At 47.4% G+C, this 20,610-nt stretch overlaps 1 protein-coding gene across 6 annotated transcripts in view; it reads right to left on the bottom strand.

The window, feature by feature from the left end:
- Positions 1 to 20,610, bottom strand: part of AFF3 (AF4/FMR2 family member 3) — a 434,554-nt gene that overhangs the window by 71,815 nt on the left and 342,129 nt on the right. For 4 of the 6 annotated variants that reach the window (XM_032469729.1, XM_032469731.1, XM_032469730.1 and 1 more), the window contains one exon: positions 14,487 to 14,527. In XM_032469729.1, coding sequence (XP_032325620.1) covers positions 14,487 to 14,527 — 41 coding nt within the window. The remainder of the gene's footprint in view (positions 1 to 14,486; positions 14,528 to 20,610) is intronic. The other 2 variants (XM_032469732.1, XM_032469728.1) reach the window with 1 other exon arrangement.

Below are 20,610 nucleotides of genomic sequence, written 5' to 3'. Positions count from 1 at the left end.
AAACGTGCTGGTTTTGTTTATTTGATGGTAGCCATCCTAATGGGTGTGAGGTGGTGACTCAGTGTGGTTTAAATCAGGACATTTCCAAGAGTGAAGCAGGCACTGCCCAGCACGGTTCTGGGGCACAGACAACGCTGGGGCGCGCGGTGATGGCTGCTATACCCAGCCCGGGAATCACTCGAGGAGTCCTGCTAACTGTGGCCTCAGCTCTACCACTGCTGGGGTGGGAAGCCAGGGTGCAGGGCTTTGCTGACGAGCAGTGACAGTCTTCAGAGGGGCCCAGTTCCTGCCTGTCCTCCCCTTGCTCCTATCTGCTGGCATCCCCAAGCGGCTCACTAATGCAAAGGTGGGAGGACATCTTGCGATTATCTCCAGGTAACCAGGTAACTGGTGACCGTTTTGGAAGCTCCAGGAGGCTCTGTGGAGATAGGATTTTAAATAAGTTGGAGCCCCCAAGCACCACTATTTCTTGCACAATAAACACAAAGAAACTTTAGGCTTGTCTAAATTCACACTCTGGTTAGGAGGAGCGGGGATTTGAACGTGGCCAGGCAGGTAATAAACACAGTGCGGTTCGCAATGACGCTATATGAACACATCCAGTTAGCTGTGTGCTTCAAATAATCCGCATCTATAATGAGATTTCTTCTTACACCTGGTCATTTGACTTAAATGGGAGTCCTCTACATTAAACTTTCTCGTTGTCACCGTTCTCCATGTATGTGTGAAGAGTCATTTTGTAGGCTGATACTGATCACGAGTAAAGCTTTAGAGATCCTAATAAAATGCAGAGGTACAGATGGCAGGACAGTGCTACAGGAAACCACCCCAGGGAAAGCTGGATTTAATGAACACAGCAACGGCTCCAGATTAGGATGGTGATAGAGACGCTTGTTTGCTTTTATGCTTGGTGATCCGGGATATTTAGGGGGAAGAGACCGATCGTATCAAAGACCTTATAAAGACTTTGTTCTTTATCCCGAGTATCTAATATCCCCAGCACCCCACCTCCAGTCCACTCGGTGCCCCAAGTAAAGAAATAAAATGACTGATTGTGTAATTTAAATGTTTCCTAATTTACAGATGCATTCCTTGAGAGCTCTAACCAAATCTACACAAACTCAAACATTCTCAAGGCTTTCCTGTAGATACTGCTGAGAGTCTACTCCAAGGGAGGTAAAGGGGAAGTCACTACTGAGGCATTCATTCTTCAATCGGCACATTCTACTGTTCAGACGCACTGCTGTGAGGAAGGACTGTGGCTGTGAAATGTGCAATGGTATTTTAATAATAGATTATAATGTAACTATTACTGTCATGACTTGATGACCGTAGTCACGGGGACAACGCAGTTAAATTTTTCCCGAAAAGCAACAACTGGCTTTCAACAGCATCTCTATATTGATTTTGCATAGCTTCAATTTATGATACACATTAAAAATCATGATATTTAAACATCATGCTTGCTGTAAGCCACATGAAGTATTCAGCCTTTATTTCATGTTATATACTCAACCAACAAGAAAAAATAAAAAAGCTGGAGTCTCAGGCGAATAAAATAATTTTGCGTTAAAATTGCTGCTTCAGTAATTGCTCTTATATTGTAATATTTACCACCTTTGCCAAAGTGTGAATTATCTCATTAATTACCCCTGGAGAAAAGCCACAGGCATCCCTAGGCTGGGGTGTAAAGGGTTAAGGGTCAAGGAGGGAATGGGGTGTTTTGATTTTACTCTTTATTCCTCGTCAAGGGAAAGGTTGCTATTTCTTTTTCTTTTCTTTCTTTTTTTTTGTTTGGCAGTCCTACTAAAGAGGGGGCCATTTGTAATCAGACTATGGTTTTCACGTAGCTGTTTTGCAAAAATGATCTCCTAAAGCCTAGAAATAGGAGTTTGAGGTGAGGGAGCATTACTGTCTCCACTTCGCAGAGGAAGAAAAGGACTCAGAGAGACAATGCCGGTCGGTAAGAGTCACGGCCATGCATCAGGCACTGCGGTCGAGATGGGGCTTGTCTCCCGGGGAAGGTGGGAAATCCAGCAGATCGTTACCCCAGTGATGCAGGCCACCGAGGGGCAAGTGGAGGATGCTACAGGGTGGTCGGCAAAGGCAGGCGGGCCTAACGGGAGACAGGGTGTTACAGCTGTGCCCTGCAAGTGTGGGTAGCAGTGGCCAGGCATGTCAGAGCAGAGGGGACTGGGGGAAGGGACACCGTTCCAGGCAGAAGGAACAGCATGTGTGCAGGTGAGAGAGGACTAAAGCTCCCGTGCCTGGACTCACGGAACGAGTCTGTAACAGTGCCTGGGCTGGAGGGGCCCTGAGGTGTCCAGCTGGTTGGCTCGTGCTGTGACATCCTTCTGATGCCCAGAGAGCCTGTCTGGTCTCCACTGCCTGGAAGCTTCACTTCACTGAGGCCTGGAGCTCAGGATGATGGATGACCGGCACCCAGAGAAACAATATATGGGCAGGGTTCACATTTTAAAGACTCATGGGGGCGGGCACAGAATTGTTGCAGGGTTGTGAGCCAAATTTGGCCTTCATTTTGAGATGTTAGCAATGAGCTAATATTTCCTCAGCCAGCTGGAAGGAAAAAAAAACTATCCTCAAGAAATGTAAGTCTTAGGAAATCACGGTGGCTTGGCTCTCCTTCCCTTATCATGTAAATCCGTCCAAGCAGGACTGTAGTGCTTTTCGAGTTTTCTGCCATCTATTTTAAGTGCAGAACACAGTGGTGGTGGTGGTGGGGGGTGCCGAAATCCCTGGAAGTACTTTCTTGGAGAGAACAGGACTGGACGGGCTGCATCCCACCATGCAAGCCCCCAGCAGAATCCTTTGTGGGCGCCTGGTCGTTCCTGGCTTATTTTCAGATGTGGAGTGGACAAAGATGAAGTGTGGTGAAACGTGGCCCTGCTCTGACGTCTGGGCAAGGCCGTCGGCAGCCCTGGGCCCTGCGAGCCACGCTCCAGCCTAGCCGTGGGTGTGAAGCTGCGGCAGGCTGGGCTCTGTCCTGTTTTCAGGGGATTTAGTTGATAGAGCAAGGGTGAGGTCGCCAGCAGCTCAGTCTGCCGGGCCCTCCCTGCCCTGGGCCAAGCCGCCACCAGAAAGCCTGCGCTCTGGCCACCTGGGGCATGTGTCTCCATCACTCCAGGCCTCAGTTTCCCTGTGTGTCAAGTGGGGACAGTGGTATATACCCCCGAGGACAGTCATGGGGATGAAGTGGGATTACGACATCACGTCCCAGCGTGGGGCCAGGCGAGGCAGCCATGTGACTCCCCGAGGCTGGGGGGTGACAGGATGCCCCCATGACCATGCGCCTCTGTCAGATTCAGCTTTGTGCTCATCTTCCAACAACAGCAAAGGCCCACCTGGCTGTCCTTTTAGAATTGCATTAAATAGCTTGGTGGCTGGGCACTGACTCAAAGAAAACAGGACGTCCTTTGCATAATACTGCAGAAAACTAATAAATACCCCAGTTCTCTGTGCTTGTATAGCGCCCAGGGCTGAAAGCCCCTCCACACGGGAGGTCTGCCTGCCCTCCTCCTGGCACCAGGACTCGGCTGGCTGAACAGGGGTTATGTCTTTGTTTTAAGGATGAGGAACCTTGGCCTAAAGAGGCTCCCTGGCCGTGAACAGGTGAACAGGGCAAACGGGGCCGCCAGGTGGGGAGCGGCCCGGCCTCCCGACTCCGGGCCTGGGCTGGGCTTCCTGAAGCCCCGTCCAGGCAGTGGAGCAGGTCCAGCAAGCTGGCAGACCTGGTCTGCGAAATGGAAAAAGGGGCCACGGACAGTCCCTCCCCAAGTAGTTGGTTTGGTTTCAACGCTGAATGTAACTGACCTGTAATTAACTGATGACACACCCTGAACGCTGCCTCTCAGGACAGGAGGAGCCATGGGTGGAGGGTCGTGTGAAAACTGTAACCAAGGCCATGGAGAAGGATGGGGAGAGGACTCTGGCAAGGCTCAGGAGCTGCTCAGAGTTTGGAAGGTTGTCCCTGAATAACGGGATGCAGATGGCCGGGCTCTGATGTCGCCTAGTGATAGCCAAGGTGGGCACTGTGTTCTGCAGGCCAACGGAAGGAAACGGGGTGGCAGCTGGCCTGAGGGCCAGCCTGGAAAGGGCAGCCTGTTTCACTCCAGGAGGGGCACGTTAACCTTTCAGCAGCAGCAGGGGAGCTCGCTGGCTTCCAAAACACGGTCTGTAGAGCCAGCAGACCAGCCAGCCAATGCTGGCCCCAGGCTGCCTCCAGACGACGTCAGAGGCATGAGTCACAGGAGGCGAGTGGCAAAGGGGCCGAGAGGGGCAGAGGGGAGGCTTCGTGCCCAGAGTTCGCAGCTGGAAGGACGGGCAGCTCCCTCTAGCTGGCTCCGTGTCCCAGGAGTGAACTGGCCAGGGTGGGTCTGTCTGGGAGGGAATTTACTGCAGGCTGGAGGGTAGGGGTCTGGAGAGGATGGGAATGGGCGAGAGGGGTGGGCCCCAAAGGCCTTTAAAGCCGAGAAAGAAGGCTCAGGGGCTTGGGTGAGTTTTCTCCATTAAAAGGAGATTAAAAACAAACAAACAAAGAACCAATTGTGGGGTCACAACTGAAATAAACTCCCATCAAAAGCAGCTAAGTAGTTTGGTTTTAAACAAACCAAACCAAACCAAAAACCCGTAATCTATTAGTTTTAAAACCACCCACCCACCCACCCACCCCAAACATTTTTCCAGCTGGCTCTACACTTATCTTATTAAAAGCACAGACATGAATGAATGAGCTAAAGACAGTGTTAACAGTGAGTCTGTTAAGACATACATATATATTTATATGTATGTATTAAAAATGCATCTTTTGTGAACTTTTTCCTAAATATAAAATACAGGGTTTATCGCTCTTGGGTTTTTTTTTTTTTAACGTTCAGTTCAATTTCCCAGATCTGAGTCAGAGTGGTGACCACACATGCAAAGTTAAAAACGGGGGAGGTGGAGGAGACAATATTGTATCTTCATGCATAACTGGCTTAAACATTCGAATAGAACTGACCACTAACTAACCAGTGATGAACACACTCAGTGCAGGACAGCCGGTGCTTAATTCAATCTAAGGAGTGTTCAAAAGGAGTAAGATATTGTGATGAAGACTTTCAGTAAAAACAATTTCCAGTTCTGTTACTTAAATGTTTTACCTCCAGTAGCTTTATCAACTGGGTCTGAAGGAACGAGTCCAGAAGAGAGGAAACACAGTGTGGACAGTAATGGGTCCCAGGAAGTAATTTAATGTACAGTCCTAACCGTTATGTCACTCCATCAGTGGGGGATCTGGTTCCCTGGGGTCCCCTTCCCGAGGCTGGCTAAGCCAGGTGGTGTGGACGATTATCTTTGGCTTTCCGCATCACAGACCCCCGGCTCTAGGAGCAGGGGAGGGACGGTGGGTGAGACACCAGACTCCCCTCTCCACTAGCAGAGAAGGAAGGAAGGAATCTGCAGGCTGGAATCCAGCCCTCAAACCCCGGGGAGAGAGAACTGCTGCCCACTATAGATGTTTGAGAAAAGGGACCACCCTGAAGAGCTGGGGATATTAGCACGTGCAGAGATGTACATTTGTTTTTTCTTCTTATTATGGTAAAATATAAAATATTTTTTAAAATATAGAAAATTTACATTTTGGACTATTCTCCAGTGAACAATTTAGTGGCATTAAGTAGTTTACATCATTGTGCAGCTAGCATTCCTTTTTTCCTTTTTAATGGAGGGACAGGGGATGGAGCCCAGGGCCTCAAGCATGCTAAGCATGCACCCTACCCCTGAGCTATACCCTCCCCACCTATCATTCTTATCTTCAAGAGTTTAAACCTTGCTAAGTAAGCCCAGTTTGCATCACCCTACCTGGGCCTGCAGGTTCATGACAATTGTGGGCATTCACTAAAAGGGTTAAAACCTACTTTCACCCAGAGGCCCCTCCCGCTGCGTCCTCCTCGCCCAGACCTCAGGCAGCAGCTCCCCACGAACCTGCAGCCATCCCCCATCCCACTAAACCATCTTCTTGGGTAATTAGGTGGCTTCATACGACTCATTATTTATTTACTCAAAAGACTGTTAATAGTTTTTTTTTTCCAGGCTGCTCTGTTCTATAGTGTAAAATACATGTTTGGGACCTTTTAAAATGTGTGTTATTTACCTGATAGAACTCAATGGCTTCTCTGGAGCCATTCCGTTTTATGGTGGAAATTAGTACGAGGGGGGCTTTTTAAGAGCCGATTTTGAGACCTGACAGCCTGCATTTGCTTGCGATGCTAATGCAGTCAATGGAATAAGAGTCACGGAAGGGTGGTCGGGGACACTTGGGCGGCCTTCCCAGAAGCAGCAGTAAGGCCGAGTGTGGCCACTTCCGTGGATGTCGACAGTGCCGCTGGCCCTGTTAGAGGAGGGTGCGGACATGGAGGCTGAGTTAGCATTTTCTCTCATTGCACGGCCCCCAAGCAGGTTTCTACCAGGGATCCCCGATGGTATCTGAGAGTCACTGTCTGCTTTGGAAATAGGGGTGACTTACTTTGAAATAATAAAATGAATCGAATTATTTTTAGAGGTCAGCTGGTGAAGGTGTCAGGAAATGGCCCAGAACGACATTCCTAGGTGAGTGAAGTAGGAAGATGGCGTGGAGACATCCGCCTTGGGGACCGAGGTGAACCCACCCGGGAACAGAGACCTGCAGTCTGGCCTTTGGGGGAGACCGGGCTAGACTACAACCTACTGGGTATTTCTTGGGGTGTGCTGATACTTATTTTTCTACAACGTCAAGATAAATACATGTTCTACACAATTAGTTACTCATGGTTTCATCTATTAAATCTATTCTGTAATATTTCCCTCTCTTGGTTTTTAAGTTTCTTGGCAGGACGTCAATCAAAGAGGCTCTCCTGGTACCTTGATAAGTGGATTTTCTGAGTGATGCAATAGAGTAACTGCTATCATCTGGACAGATTAACAGAGCACTTTTTCTATTTATCACCTCATTTAATCTGTCCCTAAACCTAACAGGAAGGGCATTCTCACCATCCTGTTTAGGCAACTGAGAAAGCTCAGACCCAGCTGGATAAATATTTTGCCCCAAGTAAATTCCAGCCCCCATTCAAGGATTCAAAATCCCATGCTTGCTTCATGATATCTTGCAAAAAGAGAAGAGATTAGGAAAAGCTGGGCCAGAGGTTTGGTATTTTTTTCTCCCCCCTTATCATGGAATCGGAGATGAGTGGCTTAAATTTGAATTCTTGGTCTTTCTTGTTTGAAAAGCACTGAGGAAGTCATTACTGAGCAGACATTCTGTCTGCAGAACCACCTAATATTCACGATGTGGTTCCTGTCCTCCGTCTGTTACTGAGACCAGACATACAAACATAAAGTGAGCAGAGGGCAGAAGCCGGTCTATGCCAGCAACTCCAAGAGGTGCTGATGGAATAGGACGGTGGGAGTTGGGTAAGTGAGTTACTGAAGGTTTTTTCCTGGAAGATGAGGCTTGATTACATGTTTGAAGGAAGCGCTGCGAAGTAAGACTGGCTCCCCATGCCCGCTGCAGCTGGCAGCCCTGGAGAGCTGGCTCCCAGACACCTCCCCCTGCAGATGCCCACGGCCTGGCAGAGCAAAGGGCCTGCTGCCCCCCGTGTACCAGCCTCGCCTCGCTCAGGGCATTCTGTCTGCAGAGAAGGCTGTCCTCCCTTCACTCTTGGGTCACCTGACGCCCTGTCCTTCACAAGACACTTCAAATGCCCCCTCCCCACCCCCCTTCCTTGTGCTCTGAGAGGACATGGGTTCTCCCTGCATCTCTCCAGGAACATTTATGGCTTTACAACTCGATGGGGTGGGCGGATGTCCCTGAAGCTGCTGAAAGCGTCAGCTGGAGTCAGAGAGACCACGCTGCGGCTTTACAGCCAGACTGTGGGTCTGGGTTTCTGGGACCCAGCTTCACTAGGACTTAAGGGAGGGCACTGGAAAATAAAATGAAATAAAGCTTCACTGAAAATATCACCCCTCTAAGGCCCTGCTGTTGAATTCCTCCTTCCTGGCCGACATGGTTAGCATGAGGAGTAATGGTAAGTCATGCATATGAAATGCCTGGCGTAGCATCTATGCACGACGGCTGGACCAACAGGACCCACGACTGCACAAGTGCACGTCGACATTTAATACACACAGTAGTTATGTGCATGCCTAAGTTTCCGCCCCCACCCTGTAAGCTCCTGGAGAGTGGGGTGAATGGGTGATGCACTTCCCTGCCTCCCACAGAGACCGACAAGAAGCCTTACTCACTGCAGGGGCGCTGAACTGTAAATATGCATCGAATGAAGGAAGAAAAGAAACATGAGTAACTGGTGGAAGTAAGAAGGGAGAGCATCTCAAGTCACGTCAATAGGAGGAGGCACAGCACTGAGGAGCGGAGCGCAGAGGCGGAGACACGGAGCAGCCCGAGGTCGCCTCCGTGCAGGAAACCTCTCTCTGGCATCATACGGTTCTCACCTGATCACTGATTTCTAATTTAATTTCGCTCTAATTTAATTGCACTGGATGATTTCAATTTTTAAAAATTTTTTGGAGACTTTTTACCTACTTTTGGATGACTTTTTTTTTTTTTAAACCCATTCAATTTCCCCCCTTCTCTATCTGTGTGGCAGTTAATAGCTTTTCTCAATTCTGCAGCATCTCACAGGCATGGACCCCCTCTAGGGATGAGCCCCTGACCATCAAATTCTGCCTCCCGAGATGGTGGACAGCCAGATTCGGAAGACTGTTTTCCATTTTAAGCCCCAAACTGCCATTGCTGGACCACAAACATGGATCCTGATTCACACATTCATTTGCTCATTGTTTTCTTCCATTCATCAAATAACTTCCTGTGTCTCCTAATTGCCAGGAACTGTACTAGGTGCTGGGGATAAGAGATGGCTGTAACAGGAAGGATCACAATTATTAGCAGAAACAAGGTATTAATACAGACTGAGTAAGCTACTTGTCAGACTGCAGGAGGCAGCGTGAGCCACGTGCATCTGACCCCACCTAAGCCTAACACTTTGTGATGGGGCCTGGAGAATTCTACTCACTGCAAGTCCGAGGACCTGGAGTCTAGTCCCAGCTCCACCATGTGCTACTTTTGTGACCCTGCATAAGTCAATCTCCCATCCCAGGCTGTTTTCTTATCTGTAGAATGGGCCCTTTCTCTCTCACAAAATGAGATGGTCAATGGAATAGGGATGTTAAACACTAACGCTCTTTAAAAAAGTTCTCTTTACATGGCAGACCAAAAAGGTTTCAGCATAAGAAACCCCTGCATGGAAGGGGCTGGAGACCGCTGTGGGTCTGGGGGTGGGGGCTGATACACGCCCTCCCGCCACCTTGTCGTCTTCCAAGTTGGAAATTTGAAATTTTCTTAAAAGTCCCCCAAGCCTCCTTTTTGGACCCTTAGAGAAGAGGCCATTAGCAGTGCCTGGCAACTTGACTTTCCTCTCAGGACTTTAGGGACATCATGTAAAATGGGCCTGGGATAGTTCCCCATTGGGGCTGGCGGCCATCCCCCACACACTCCCTCTGCTTGGCTGAAGCTGGTCTCCTTGGCAGTGAGCCAGGAAGATGAGGCTGAATGCAAGGCCCCCACTCTGCCTTCAGATGCCTGCCCTGCCCTCCCTGCTTGCCCTGGGGCCGCTTCCAGGTGCAGACCAGACTCACGCAGAAGTGACCCCTTCATTTTAGATGATCCCTCGCTTACTTAATTTCATTCTGTTCTCCTAAATGGGAAGAGGAGATGTGATGGGTGAGATTGAACCGAGGAAGGGCAAGATCCAGGGCAGCAAATGCACGCGGCTAACGAGGCCTTGCTCTCTGCAAAGCCAGCACCTTGGACAGGGCGGCCACGCGCGTAGGTGCGCGGCTGCTTATGGTCCCTGCACACCTGCACCAGCCCAGCGCCCACTGTACAAGCAGGACACGTTCAATAAAGACTCGTGGCCCAAACGAATAAATCAATGGCAGTTGTTTGGATTCCAATATAAATGGATCTTGGACCTGAGATATTGCCAGATGGGCAGACAGGTTACAGTCTACTGATGCATCTCAGAGGCTATAAAAATGTGGCCATTTCTGGAGTCGCAGGCCGACATTTCAGAAGATGATTATATGCACAATTTAACCACATGGCCATTTGTGCCCTCCCAGCGCCATCGCTTCAAAAACTGTTTTCACGTTGGCGTCCTTGCTCCTTCCCCCTCTCTCTCTTTTTTTTTTTAAAGTCAAGCAAAAATTTTTTTTCTTCCCAGTTTCTCATCTTTCTAGCTGCATGTGATTTATTCATACGAAATTATGCTCCATTTTTATAAAACCCAAGTTACTGCAAATGATGCTTGAGGTTTCACAGAAAATATTAATTCCTGATCTGCGGCTATAAAGCATCCCTGCTCGCTCGGCAGCAGCTCTGTGGCTCTGAGACAGATGGAAGCGGTCCAAGGGCATGATTAACTTCTTAGTCCTGCCAATTGCCTCGTGCTCTTCTTGCCCTGGGTTTCGAGATTGACCTCCAGCTTCTCTGCAAACATGCAGTTGCTCAGCCTGATAAATCACCTGAATCCTTTTTTTTTTTTTTTGATCACAGTTATCTACTATTTACTACTTCGGAAGGGGAGTTAATGGTATTCAGAGGCACTTCAGATGCGGCGCACACATCCTCCTTTCTCCAAAAGGCACTTTGCATATTCTCCATGTTACCGGTGAGGCGGCAGCTCTCAGAGCAGCGTCTATACCAGAGACGTGCCTTTAGAAATGACCCTCAAGTCCATTTATCCCAATTCCCCTCGGCCTCTCTCTACCCCGTCCACTACCATGACCCGCACAAAGAAGAGACGCTCGAGAGGCACCTTATCAGGAGTGAATAAGTAAGAAGGATCGTGCGTCTCTGCAAATTGAGGTTTTCTTGTCATTGGTTTGATTTACTTGTTGAAAATGTGGCCACCTCTTCCTGCCCTAGTCTCGGGGCTTCTTCATTATTTGGGGCATCGGCAGGCCCCTGGTCAGCCAGCTGCCTCTCCATGGCATAAAACAGACAGATGAAGAACTCTCCAGCCAGCGGTAGAAAGGAACAAAGCCCACGCCATCCCACCTTCCTACACCCTAGCCATCAGTGCAGGTGGCATGCGTTAGCTGGGCCAAAGCCCACCTGAACCTCACTGCTGTGATCCAATTTGGACCAGTGGAGTGCTTGGGCTACTGGGGTGAACCGTAAATGAAGCCCATCGCTCTGACAAAACCAAACAAGGCAAAAGGTTTCCTTTGGGAGGGACCCTAGATGCTCTGTAAATTTTGGTAATGGACAGAGCATAGCTTTAATTTATCAAGACTGTGTATTGATTCCTGAGGACTCACAGAACTTTCAAGCATTCTGTTTTAACTGCTGGATACTGGGTTTCTGCTCAAATGCCTCTGAAAACCAGGACACCGGAGCAAAGAAAAGATAGGCAAGGCTGCCCTTTGGGAGACACTTGGATATTCTCTTCTCCCTGCCACCCCACAGGGATGAGCCTTCTACCTGCCCTTAGAAAGGACAGGGAAAGGCCACCCCCTTTCACTGTACCGAGTCTCATTAGGTCAGGTCCTCAAGCCTTGAAGGTCGGCTTTCTTAGGGGACGCTGAGGCCAACTGGCTTCCCACAGTGTAACTCACGTCCCCTGGCAACCAAGTCCTGTCTCATCATCTGGAGGCAAAACAGCTGTCCTCCTGGATCAAACCTCCCATGTTCACCAGGTGCTCAGGGGTTACAAGGCTCCACGGAAGTGACACGGACCCACGGAGGAGCAAGCCAGCAGGTCCCTGAGGCCGGGAGCCTGCGGGGGCATGGCTCGAGCCAGCATGGGCTTCTGTCCAACTCCAGAATTGCAGAACTCAGGAAGCAACTTTTAAAGCCTGAAAAGTGCTCTTTCTCTTTCTAGGACAAAACCAAAAGTGTTGCCTACTCAGTGTGGAATTTTACATCAACAGCTGGTCACGGGCTGAATGAAACAGCACAGGAAACCGGCATAGTTTGTGTAAATGAATGTATAATGGATTAACACCAGGCTGTAAGTAGTGGAGATATTGGGGTGAGAGCCCCACCTTGGGCAGGTCACACCCCGGTGGGGAGGGCTCAGTTTTACTCAATTCCATTCCCACCCTGAGGTGGCTCCTCTGACGGACAGACCTTTAGGTAAGTCATGCAGTGATCTGACCCAGATTTACATTCATCACTTTCTAGAAAAGACTGGTTTATTCAACAGAATAAATGATGCAATAGAAAATGACAGCTGTCATGCGTGCGCTAGTGTTCTCTAATTTAAGAACCTAGAAAATATGAATCCAATTAGTTCAGTAGGTGTTACAAGTCCTTCTTCGGAAGAAGGGCTTTCTATTGTATCTCCAAACAATTACAGACGTTCTCACTCAGGGAAATACTCGTGTGGCCCTGGATTCGTGGAAAACAGAACAGGAAAGGCACAGAGAAGAGGCTTTACACAAACTGTGTGGCTGGAATGGTAGACAAAATCAGCTCTTTACTTTGGAATGCACTGAGTTCCTCCCATTTTGAACACAAAATTGTTAGATTTAGAGGGAAATGCTCCGATACATTTGAAGACAGACAGATTCATAAGCAGAGCAGGGACAATGGGACCCTCTGTTTCTGTTTCTAGGGAACGCACGCTTTTTCCCCCCACAGTATCTTCACTTAGCAGTGATACAAAACAGGGGCTAAGATACTAACAGTCAATGGATTGTGGGGCTTCAGGAGGGGTTTTCGAGAGAATATCAGAAAATGTCAGAGGGAATAGCGCTGCTCATCATGAAAATCCATGCACATTTTTACCCAGGACAGAGTCATGCATCTTTTGGGGAGAAGCCTTAGAATATACCAGTCCTAGTTTCTGATGACTTGTCTTTGTATCTGCAACCATGTCATTCAAGGGAGTCCATGTTTTTTAAAAATAGATTTTGATTCATTCTACCAAAGGTCAGAAAGACATTTTGTGTCTTTGTATGTAGCTTTACTGAAATATAATTTACATATCGTAAAGTTCACCCATTCAAAGCATGCAATTCAATTGTTTTTAGTCTATTTACCCAGTTGGGAAACTATCACCATAATCTAATTTTACACCCTTTTCCTCACCCCAAAAAGAAACCTTGTAACTACTGGCCATGGCATCATACTGTAAACTGAGGGCTTTCTCTTGCTTTTCAATGCATTTTGTTGAAGGAATCACTTACTGAAGAAGAAAAGTCAAAGGGAAAAAAGAAATGTGCAGACGAAAGGAATTAATGTGTCAGATTTTAAGTGTGTTTTGATCTAGACTCTTCCTCCTCCTCCCCACAGGCTCAGACGCAGTGGAACAGTTATCAGCTTTCGTGAAACCCCCAGAAGCAATCCCGGAAGATCACGTGGCAGCCACTCTTTGAGCCCACAGGCTTGTGTGGTTGTCATGGGGAAGGCTTTTCAATGGAGATAAAAACACCCGGGCTCAGCCTGCCACCATAGAGAAAACGCTTTTCACCCATGTGCATGGGTAATTCGCCTAAGTGACAGGTTTTACCTTGGAGGAGCACTGAACTGAGCTGGTTTACACAGTCAATTATTGCTCATTCCACAAAAAAAGAACTGGGGAGGAAGGGGCGGGGGGTGACGGTTACCCGACAACGCCGAGGCGCCTGCCAGCCAGCCGAGGGGAGCACTTCCCCCAGCTGCTTCTAACGATAAGAACCTCACTTGCGGAGAGAAACAGGCTTCATCATTACCTCCTGATGGTTCTTTAAAACACATACACACACACACACACTTCTGGCAAATGAGAAATCGAAAACCAACCCAAACCAAGAAACGATCTGGTCTATTCTAGAAATAAACTCTATATATACCCATTCAACTGTCTTTACACAGCCCTATAGGCAAAGCAAGAGGTGAAAAACAGCTGGAGTATATTTACTGATTAGAATTACACATCTCATCCAATGACAAGAGTCAGAAAAAGCCAAGCCAGAGCAAGGAGTAAAAAGCCAGGCACGCAGGACCATGAATTGGGTGACGCGCAGAAAAGTATTTCAAGAGAGAATCTCATCCAAAGACAGATCGCTCTCGGTGAAATGATACGGAAGAAGTCTGAAGAAAACACCTCAGAATAAATGAAGTACTTATGGCTGAAAAATGAGCTTAGATCTCAACCAATTCCAAAGTTCAGAATTTACTGCACCATTCAGGACTTGCCCTCCAAGTTTCTTGTCTCCTGTTTCATTATACAACGAGGGACTCTTCATACTTTCTATGAAATACAACAAGGCGATTTTTGCAGTAATAAACTCCACACATGCATGACAAATCGAAGCATGCAAAATGTTTAACATCCCAGTTTCCAGATACTTTAGGGACAAAATCCGATTATGAATTATATGCCACGATAAATAGGGCTCAATGTTTCATAAAGCAATTTATAGTTCATAAAAATGACAAAATGTACCTGTCAGACAGAGCGTGGAGAGCCGTTCTCTGGGCTGCCTGCTGGAAGAAAGGGCAGAGATGTTTATTTAATATTCTGACTTTTAAATTACACGCTCAATCAATACTTAAAAAAACTCCGTGTCACACACATTTTTGCCAGGTGGCCAAATATTAAACTACCAGTAACACAGAAGAGAACCCTGTCTTGGTGGGAAATGAACACTTAACCTAACCGAACTTAACTGAAGACTTCACCGAAGCCCTCACTATGCATGCCTGCCACCAGGGGGCGAGCTTGGGGCAGCTGGACATACTCCACAGGTGAGGTTGGCCAGGTCTCAGGAGACCCGGCACACATCAGAGCTATTTCATTTTTACTTCCTGAAATTCATTCTTTATTCTACCATTGCAAGAAAAAAAAGATCTGTTTTGGTTTCTTTGCAGTTTCTTTCTCATTGAAGGTGTAATTTTGGACCCAATTTTCAGATTTATTGAAAAAGCCATCACAACTGGATATTAGAACATTGAGTGAAGATGATATGATCCTATGAGACGGTTGATACGTTGTAGACATAGTAACATAATTTTGGAAACGTTTTTAAGTCCTTTGGAGGTTCACATTGAAACATTTATGAATACAATTACACGATGTTGGCATGTGCCTTAAAATAACAGTGGGAGGAAAGGGAGAGTGGGTGGGCATATAAATGAAACAAGATGGCCTTGGATTGATTAACTGTTGAAGTTGGGTAACGAGCACATTGGGGGGAATCTTAAAGTATTCTAGAAATTTTTATATGTCTTGGAAGTTTTCCATATACAAAAACTAAAAGGTAAAAAGGAAACTAAGGAGGTCTCCATTGCTCCCTGCTTTGCACTCACTTCCCTTTGATCTGCCTGGTTTTTACCCATTTGTCTTCCACCACTGGGCACGGTGAAGCTCTGGAAGGCGGAGGACACACTCTGTTCTCTGACTGAGAAGTCGTAATTGGGAGCATGGCCTCCAAGACCAAGGCTCACTCAGGGCGCATCAGGAGTTAAGGTGTGCACGCAGTCCACCCCCACCTAGTACATGGCACGTGTCAAGTTGACAGTTTACCAGGGACACCAACGTTTCCCACGCTATTCCTCATCACAGGTAGGTAGTGGATGAAATAGAATCTTCAGATTAGGGGAAAAAAATGACACATCAGAACCATCAGCCCCATTACAGAAGTGAAATACACCCTTGGTGATAGTTGCATATCCTTGGATCTGGCAGGCAGACTAACGCCTACTGAATTCTTGCTACTCAGAGATGATTGCCCTGGGCTCTCGGAGGGACAAAAGCAAGAGCTGAAGGAGTGATCACTGTCCTGGAAGAGCTGAGTGCCTAGGTAGGGATCAGAATACAGGTTCCGGGATGACTCGCAGACATTTACAAGATAACATGCAAATAAGCAGAAGGTAGAGCAGGGCTGGGAAGGTGCAGAGGTGAGTGGTGACTAGAGGCTGGGGGATCGGCAGCTTCTCAGACAGTGTCTGGAACTGTGAGCAGGTGCTCTGAAAATATCCACATGTAAACGTGACTGGGTGAATCACCGAGGGAATCCTTTGTACTGAAATTTTAGCAAAACTTGAAAGACAAAGAGGGATGTGGTCAGGCTGGAAGAGGCGCTCATAGTACTGCACCAGACGGCGGTGCAAGGGCCTGTCCCAGCCACTGGTGGTGGTTCCCACCTGGGGCAACCAGACCCCAACCCCAAAGGGGTCTGGAATTGAGTGGGGGTGTGTGTCTGGCCCCATGGAGGCTAACACCTTTCAAAGGTCTGGAAGGGCCCTCGTACAATGAGGAACTGTCCCCTTAAAATGACAAAGGTGTCTCTGTGGAGACGCTAAGCCAAGGAGGAATGTGAAGGAAGATGGGAAGGAACTAACACCGGGAACACTGGCTCCCGGACCTGGCCCAGAGAACTGAGAATGAATGAATGAGAGGAACTTAGATAATTCCACAAGTGACCTCACCACAGTGACTTAGGGAAAAACAGAACATCTGTTGAACTGGGAATAGACAGTCTTAAGTTCTGGGATAGGTCCTGCCTTTCATTAATATTATGGACCTCGAGTCTGGCCCTCAGCCCGGGTCTCAGTTTCCAAACTACCCTCTCCTTCCCCGAATGGATGCTGAGAGAGCCAGTCAAGGGGCGGCTGCCCCCTCCTGCTTCCTTGGATTCCAGAGAATGAAGGCCCAAGTGTCCTGGCATTCTAGTGACACCTGATTAGTTTGAGACAGGAAAGAGGGATATCTACTGTGCTCTCTCCTGACGGGGACACAGGCGAGAGTCGAAGGAGGCGAGGGGGAAGAGGTGAGAGGCCAGAGGAAGACCTAGAGACGAGGCAGCCACTCGGATACTCAGAGGACAGCACACCCCCTTCTCTCTCCTCTCACTCCTTTCTCCCTCAAGGGCCACCCAGGAGCCTGTTCACAAAATGCACCCAGCCGGTGATGAAGCAGCCGTCGTAGTGCCCAGATCTGTCCCCTAAAGGGTTCTCCTGTCATTCAGCAAGATGGCTTTCATTTCGGCAGTGACCCCCGAAAAGAACTTCACTCTCTACTCCTGACTCTGTTTGGCTAAATATACAAAAAGTACCGTGAACTCCCGAGAGGAAAGATGGTGCGTGTTATCAGGACAGCTTCTTTACATCATCTCAGCAGGAGGCACTGGAGATGGACTCCTAGTGGAATAACAAAACTCACAGGAGATATGACTAAAAGTTCAACAGAAATCTCTAACGTGGCATCTGAATTTTCCCCCAGCCACGGGTGTCAATTTTTAAAAAGTCTATTGATTCTCTTCTCTCCTGCCTCAAATACTTCCCGCTGACTTTCGTGATAAGGAAACACAGCGCTGTTGATGTGCAGTCTGTAAGAAAATGATTGAAGAAGAGAAAGCAAAGCAAAACAAACCCAAAACAAGGAGCTCAGATGCCTGACCATCACTAGAATGCCTATAAATTGAGGCACCCTAGGTACCTGCTGAGAACAGCTCCACAGGACTGATGCTGGCTGAGCTGGAAGCGGGGAGCAGGGGCTGCTTTCCTTTAGCAGATGGACATGATCTGGGGACCAAGGGGTCCTTCTGGGCTTAGACATCATACATCTAACCAGTCGCCAAGCAATGTCTTTCTGTGACCCTCCCTCTTCAGTCTGTCCACACGATGCACGTGACCATGCACTCAACACCCAGGCTCCTTGGCACCACTATTTTTAATGCCTGCTTCTGATTGTGCTATTTAATTTGCAGTAATCCTGCATCATTAAAAACTTTACAGAGGATGGCTCATCATTCAGCAGGAAAGGAGAGAGTATGTTACATATTTTAAATAATTCCTTAAGAAAGAAAAGTTTATTTAGGGCATGAAAATTGTATGTTATATACCAAAGCAAAGACCACCAAATTCTTTTTTACTGGCTCCTCTCTTAAAATAAACTTTGGGTGCTGTACACTTTTATTTTACTGTTGGAAAATAATAAACATTGGAATTAAATAACAGAGAAAAAAATTACTTAGGTGACTCATGATTGAAGACTGAAAAACTACTCCAGCAAACTAGATGAATTGCCCAATTTTCCTTCTTTCAAGAGTTGTATGTTACAGCAACCGTATTTTTCTCTTCCTAAATCATCTCCTCTTGTAACTTTCCTTTCACTCAGTTCTCAGCAAAATAGGATGAGAGGGTTAAGAGAATGCGTCATGGATCTCCCTGAGTTCATTACTCATTCATGAATGACTGAAGCATAAGTCTGGGAGACAAAACAAGTTTTCTGCCCGGAATAATCATTTTCCCGGTTCTCTTCGAGAGATGACATCTTTTCTCTGCCTTTATTATAGCGAGCTGGGTGCTCGGGAACATAATCAGCAGACCTGCAGGTTTCAGTGTTCGCTAAATGAATTACCAGTCACAATCTGTTACTGAGGGGAAATCAGAAAGGAAATTAAGTGCCCTCACTGTAATTGGGTTGAGTGCAGCACAGGTTCGTGGATACATGAGAGGGGAGAAAACAGAGGGAAGAGGCTGAAATTCAGAGGGCTTCCAGCATGACCCAGCTTCTTTCTTTCTTGATAGAAACAGATCTACCACGTGGACAGCTCCGTAAAGCAAGCTGCTGATGTCTTTGTTACGTCCAGGGACTGGGCTTGGCATGGGTGACAGTCAAAATGGAGAAAGCACTGGCCACATTGTACTCAGAGTCTAGACATGAGCCAGACGTGAAAAGCTAAACAGGACAAGCATTCTCGATCACAGGGCTAAGACGGGAGAGGACAGGTGCTCTGAAACAGAGTGTGCGGGGACCTCGTTTGGCTCAGTTAAGGAGTCACAAAGCCGCCACCTAGTGGGTAAAGAACAGTTCTTGAATGAGAGGGATGCAGAAGGGCCCCAGGCGGGGAAACAGGCAGGTCTAGATCCCTGTTCAGTTGAGGAACAAGAGGGTTACTGGTGGGGAGCTCAGTGAGGGCTGGGGACAGTGGCAGGTCCCAAGGGCTTTGGAGGTCAAGTTGAGGATAATGGGCATTACCCACAGGACAATAGGAAGTCATTGAAAGGTTTACATTAGGGGAAGCTGGGCGAAGGATATATAGGACCTGCTTCTACATTCTTCACAACTTCCAGTGAGTCTATAACTGAAAAGCAAAAGAGTAGGGAGTGATGCAATAGGAACCACATTTTTCAAAAACCACTCTGGCTTTTGTGCAGTGAATGGATTTGGGCAGGAAGGGACAAGTTGACGGTTACTTGGTCATCCAGGCAAGAGAAGTGCGTGGTAACAGTGGGGGCGGAGAGACTTGGTGTTCCATCTTGGATGTGCAGTTGAAGGAACCCGTGAATGTGGGAGGCTGGGCGAGGCTCAGGAACGAGTTCCAGGTTCCCGGCTTGAGTACCTGGCCTGAGAGCCACTGATGGGGACAGTCAAGTTGGGTGTAGGAACAGGACAAAGGCAGAGTTTAAGTGTGGGCACGTGATGTTCAATTTGCTTACGGGACGTCAAGTGGAGATGTTGGTTGGACCGTTGGATTACGTGAGACTTAATCTAATACCGATTAAGTACAAAACATCAAGATACTTTTGGCAAATGACAGTCATAAGAAGGAGATATATGGCTTGATTTTCTAGATCTACATTTTGCTATTGTCCTAAAAGAAGGAGATTTATGATCTGGCTGGTTAGATGCACCTTCACCCCTGCACTTCACGTGTGAGTAACCTCCGTCTCGGCCACCTCATGGTTGGGTGATTTACTACACTGGAGGCACCACTGCAGTAGTGATGGGAATCCCGTTGCTTCCCCTGTGTTAGGACAGGGTCTCCACTTTCAATTACTTGAATACATGCTATCACAATTCATCCTAGTTCATTTGGGTTTTGCTGTTATTGAAGCTGGCTGTGGCATTTAGATGGAATCACATGTCTTTAGAGGAATTCTGGCTGGTAAAGCTTTAACTCTCTTCCTGGCCATTCTGCTTCAAGTTGAGACTTGTATTTATTAATTTATTTCACTGTTTAATTTCTTTCTACATCTACTCGCACATTTTACATTTCATCAACTTCACTTTAACGCTGCTGTTTTTCATTTTGGTCCTAACTAGGTGATGAGTGTCCTAACTTTTTAAGTTGTGAGCCTCCATTTGCTGTTTTCCAGCCCTTTTAAGCAATAATTGCAAGACAAAGGAAAGAGTCTTACTCTGGTCTTTTTTTTTTTTTTTTTTAAATCCTCAATAACAATGAGAACTTTGCATTCTCAGATTCCTAGAAGTGCTGTCTAGGAAGCATTTTGTTCACTGGACTTTGACCTTATCTTCTTCTCTGCAGGGGTCTGGTAGAGTCAGGGATGACAATATAATTTATCATCCAAATAAGAACAGTTTTGAGAGAAAAAGGGGATGCTAACCAGGTGGAATCAGGGACAACAAGAGAAAACCGTGCTTTTGGGGGCATGCTGGGTGGCCACTCTAATAAAGATGACTCTGAGCAAATATAAATAAGATCGGGATGAGAGGATAGGATTTCAGGGGCTGAGGAACTTGCCAATAAAGAAAGCAAACAGCTGAACGGGGTCAGCTGTGGACAAATCACTCCAACTCTCGGTGTCTCTTTTAAGTCAAG

This window comes from Camelus ferus, chromosome 28 (genome assembly GCF_009834535.1).
Source record: "Camelus ferus isolate YT-003-E chromosome 28, BCGSAC_Cfer_1.0, whole genome shotgun sequence".
Taxonomy (NCBI): Eukaryota; Metazoa; Chordata; class Mammalia; order Artiodactyla; family Camelidae; genus Camelus; species Camelus ferus.
The sequence above is the reverse complement of the archived record's forward strand: the minus strand, read 5'-3'. Positions and strand labels throughout refer to the sequence as shown.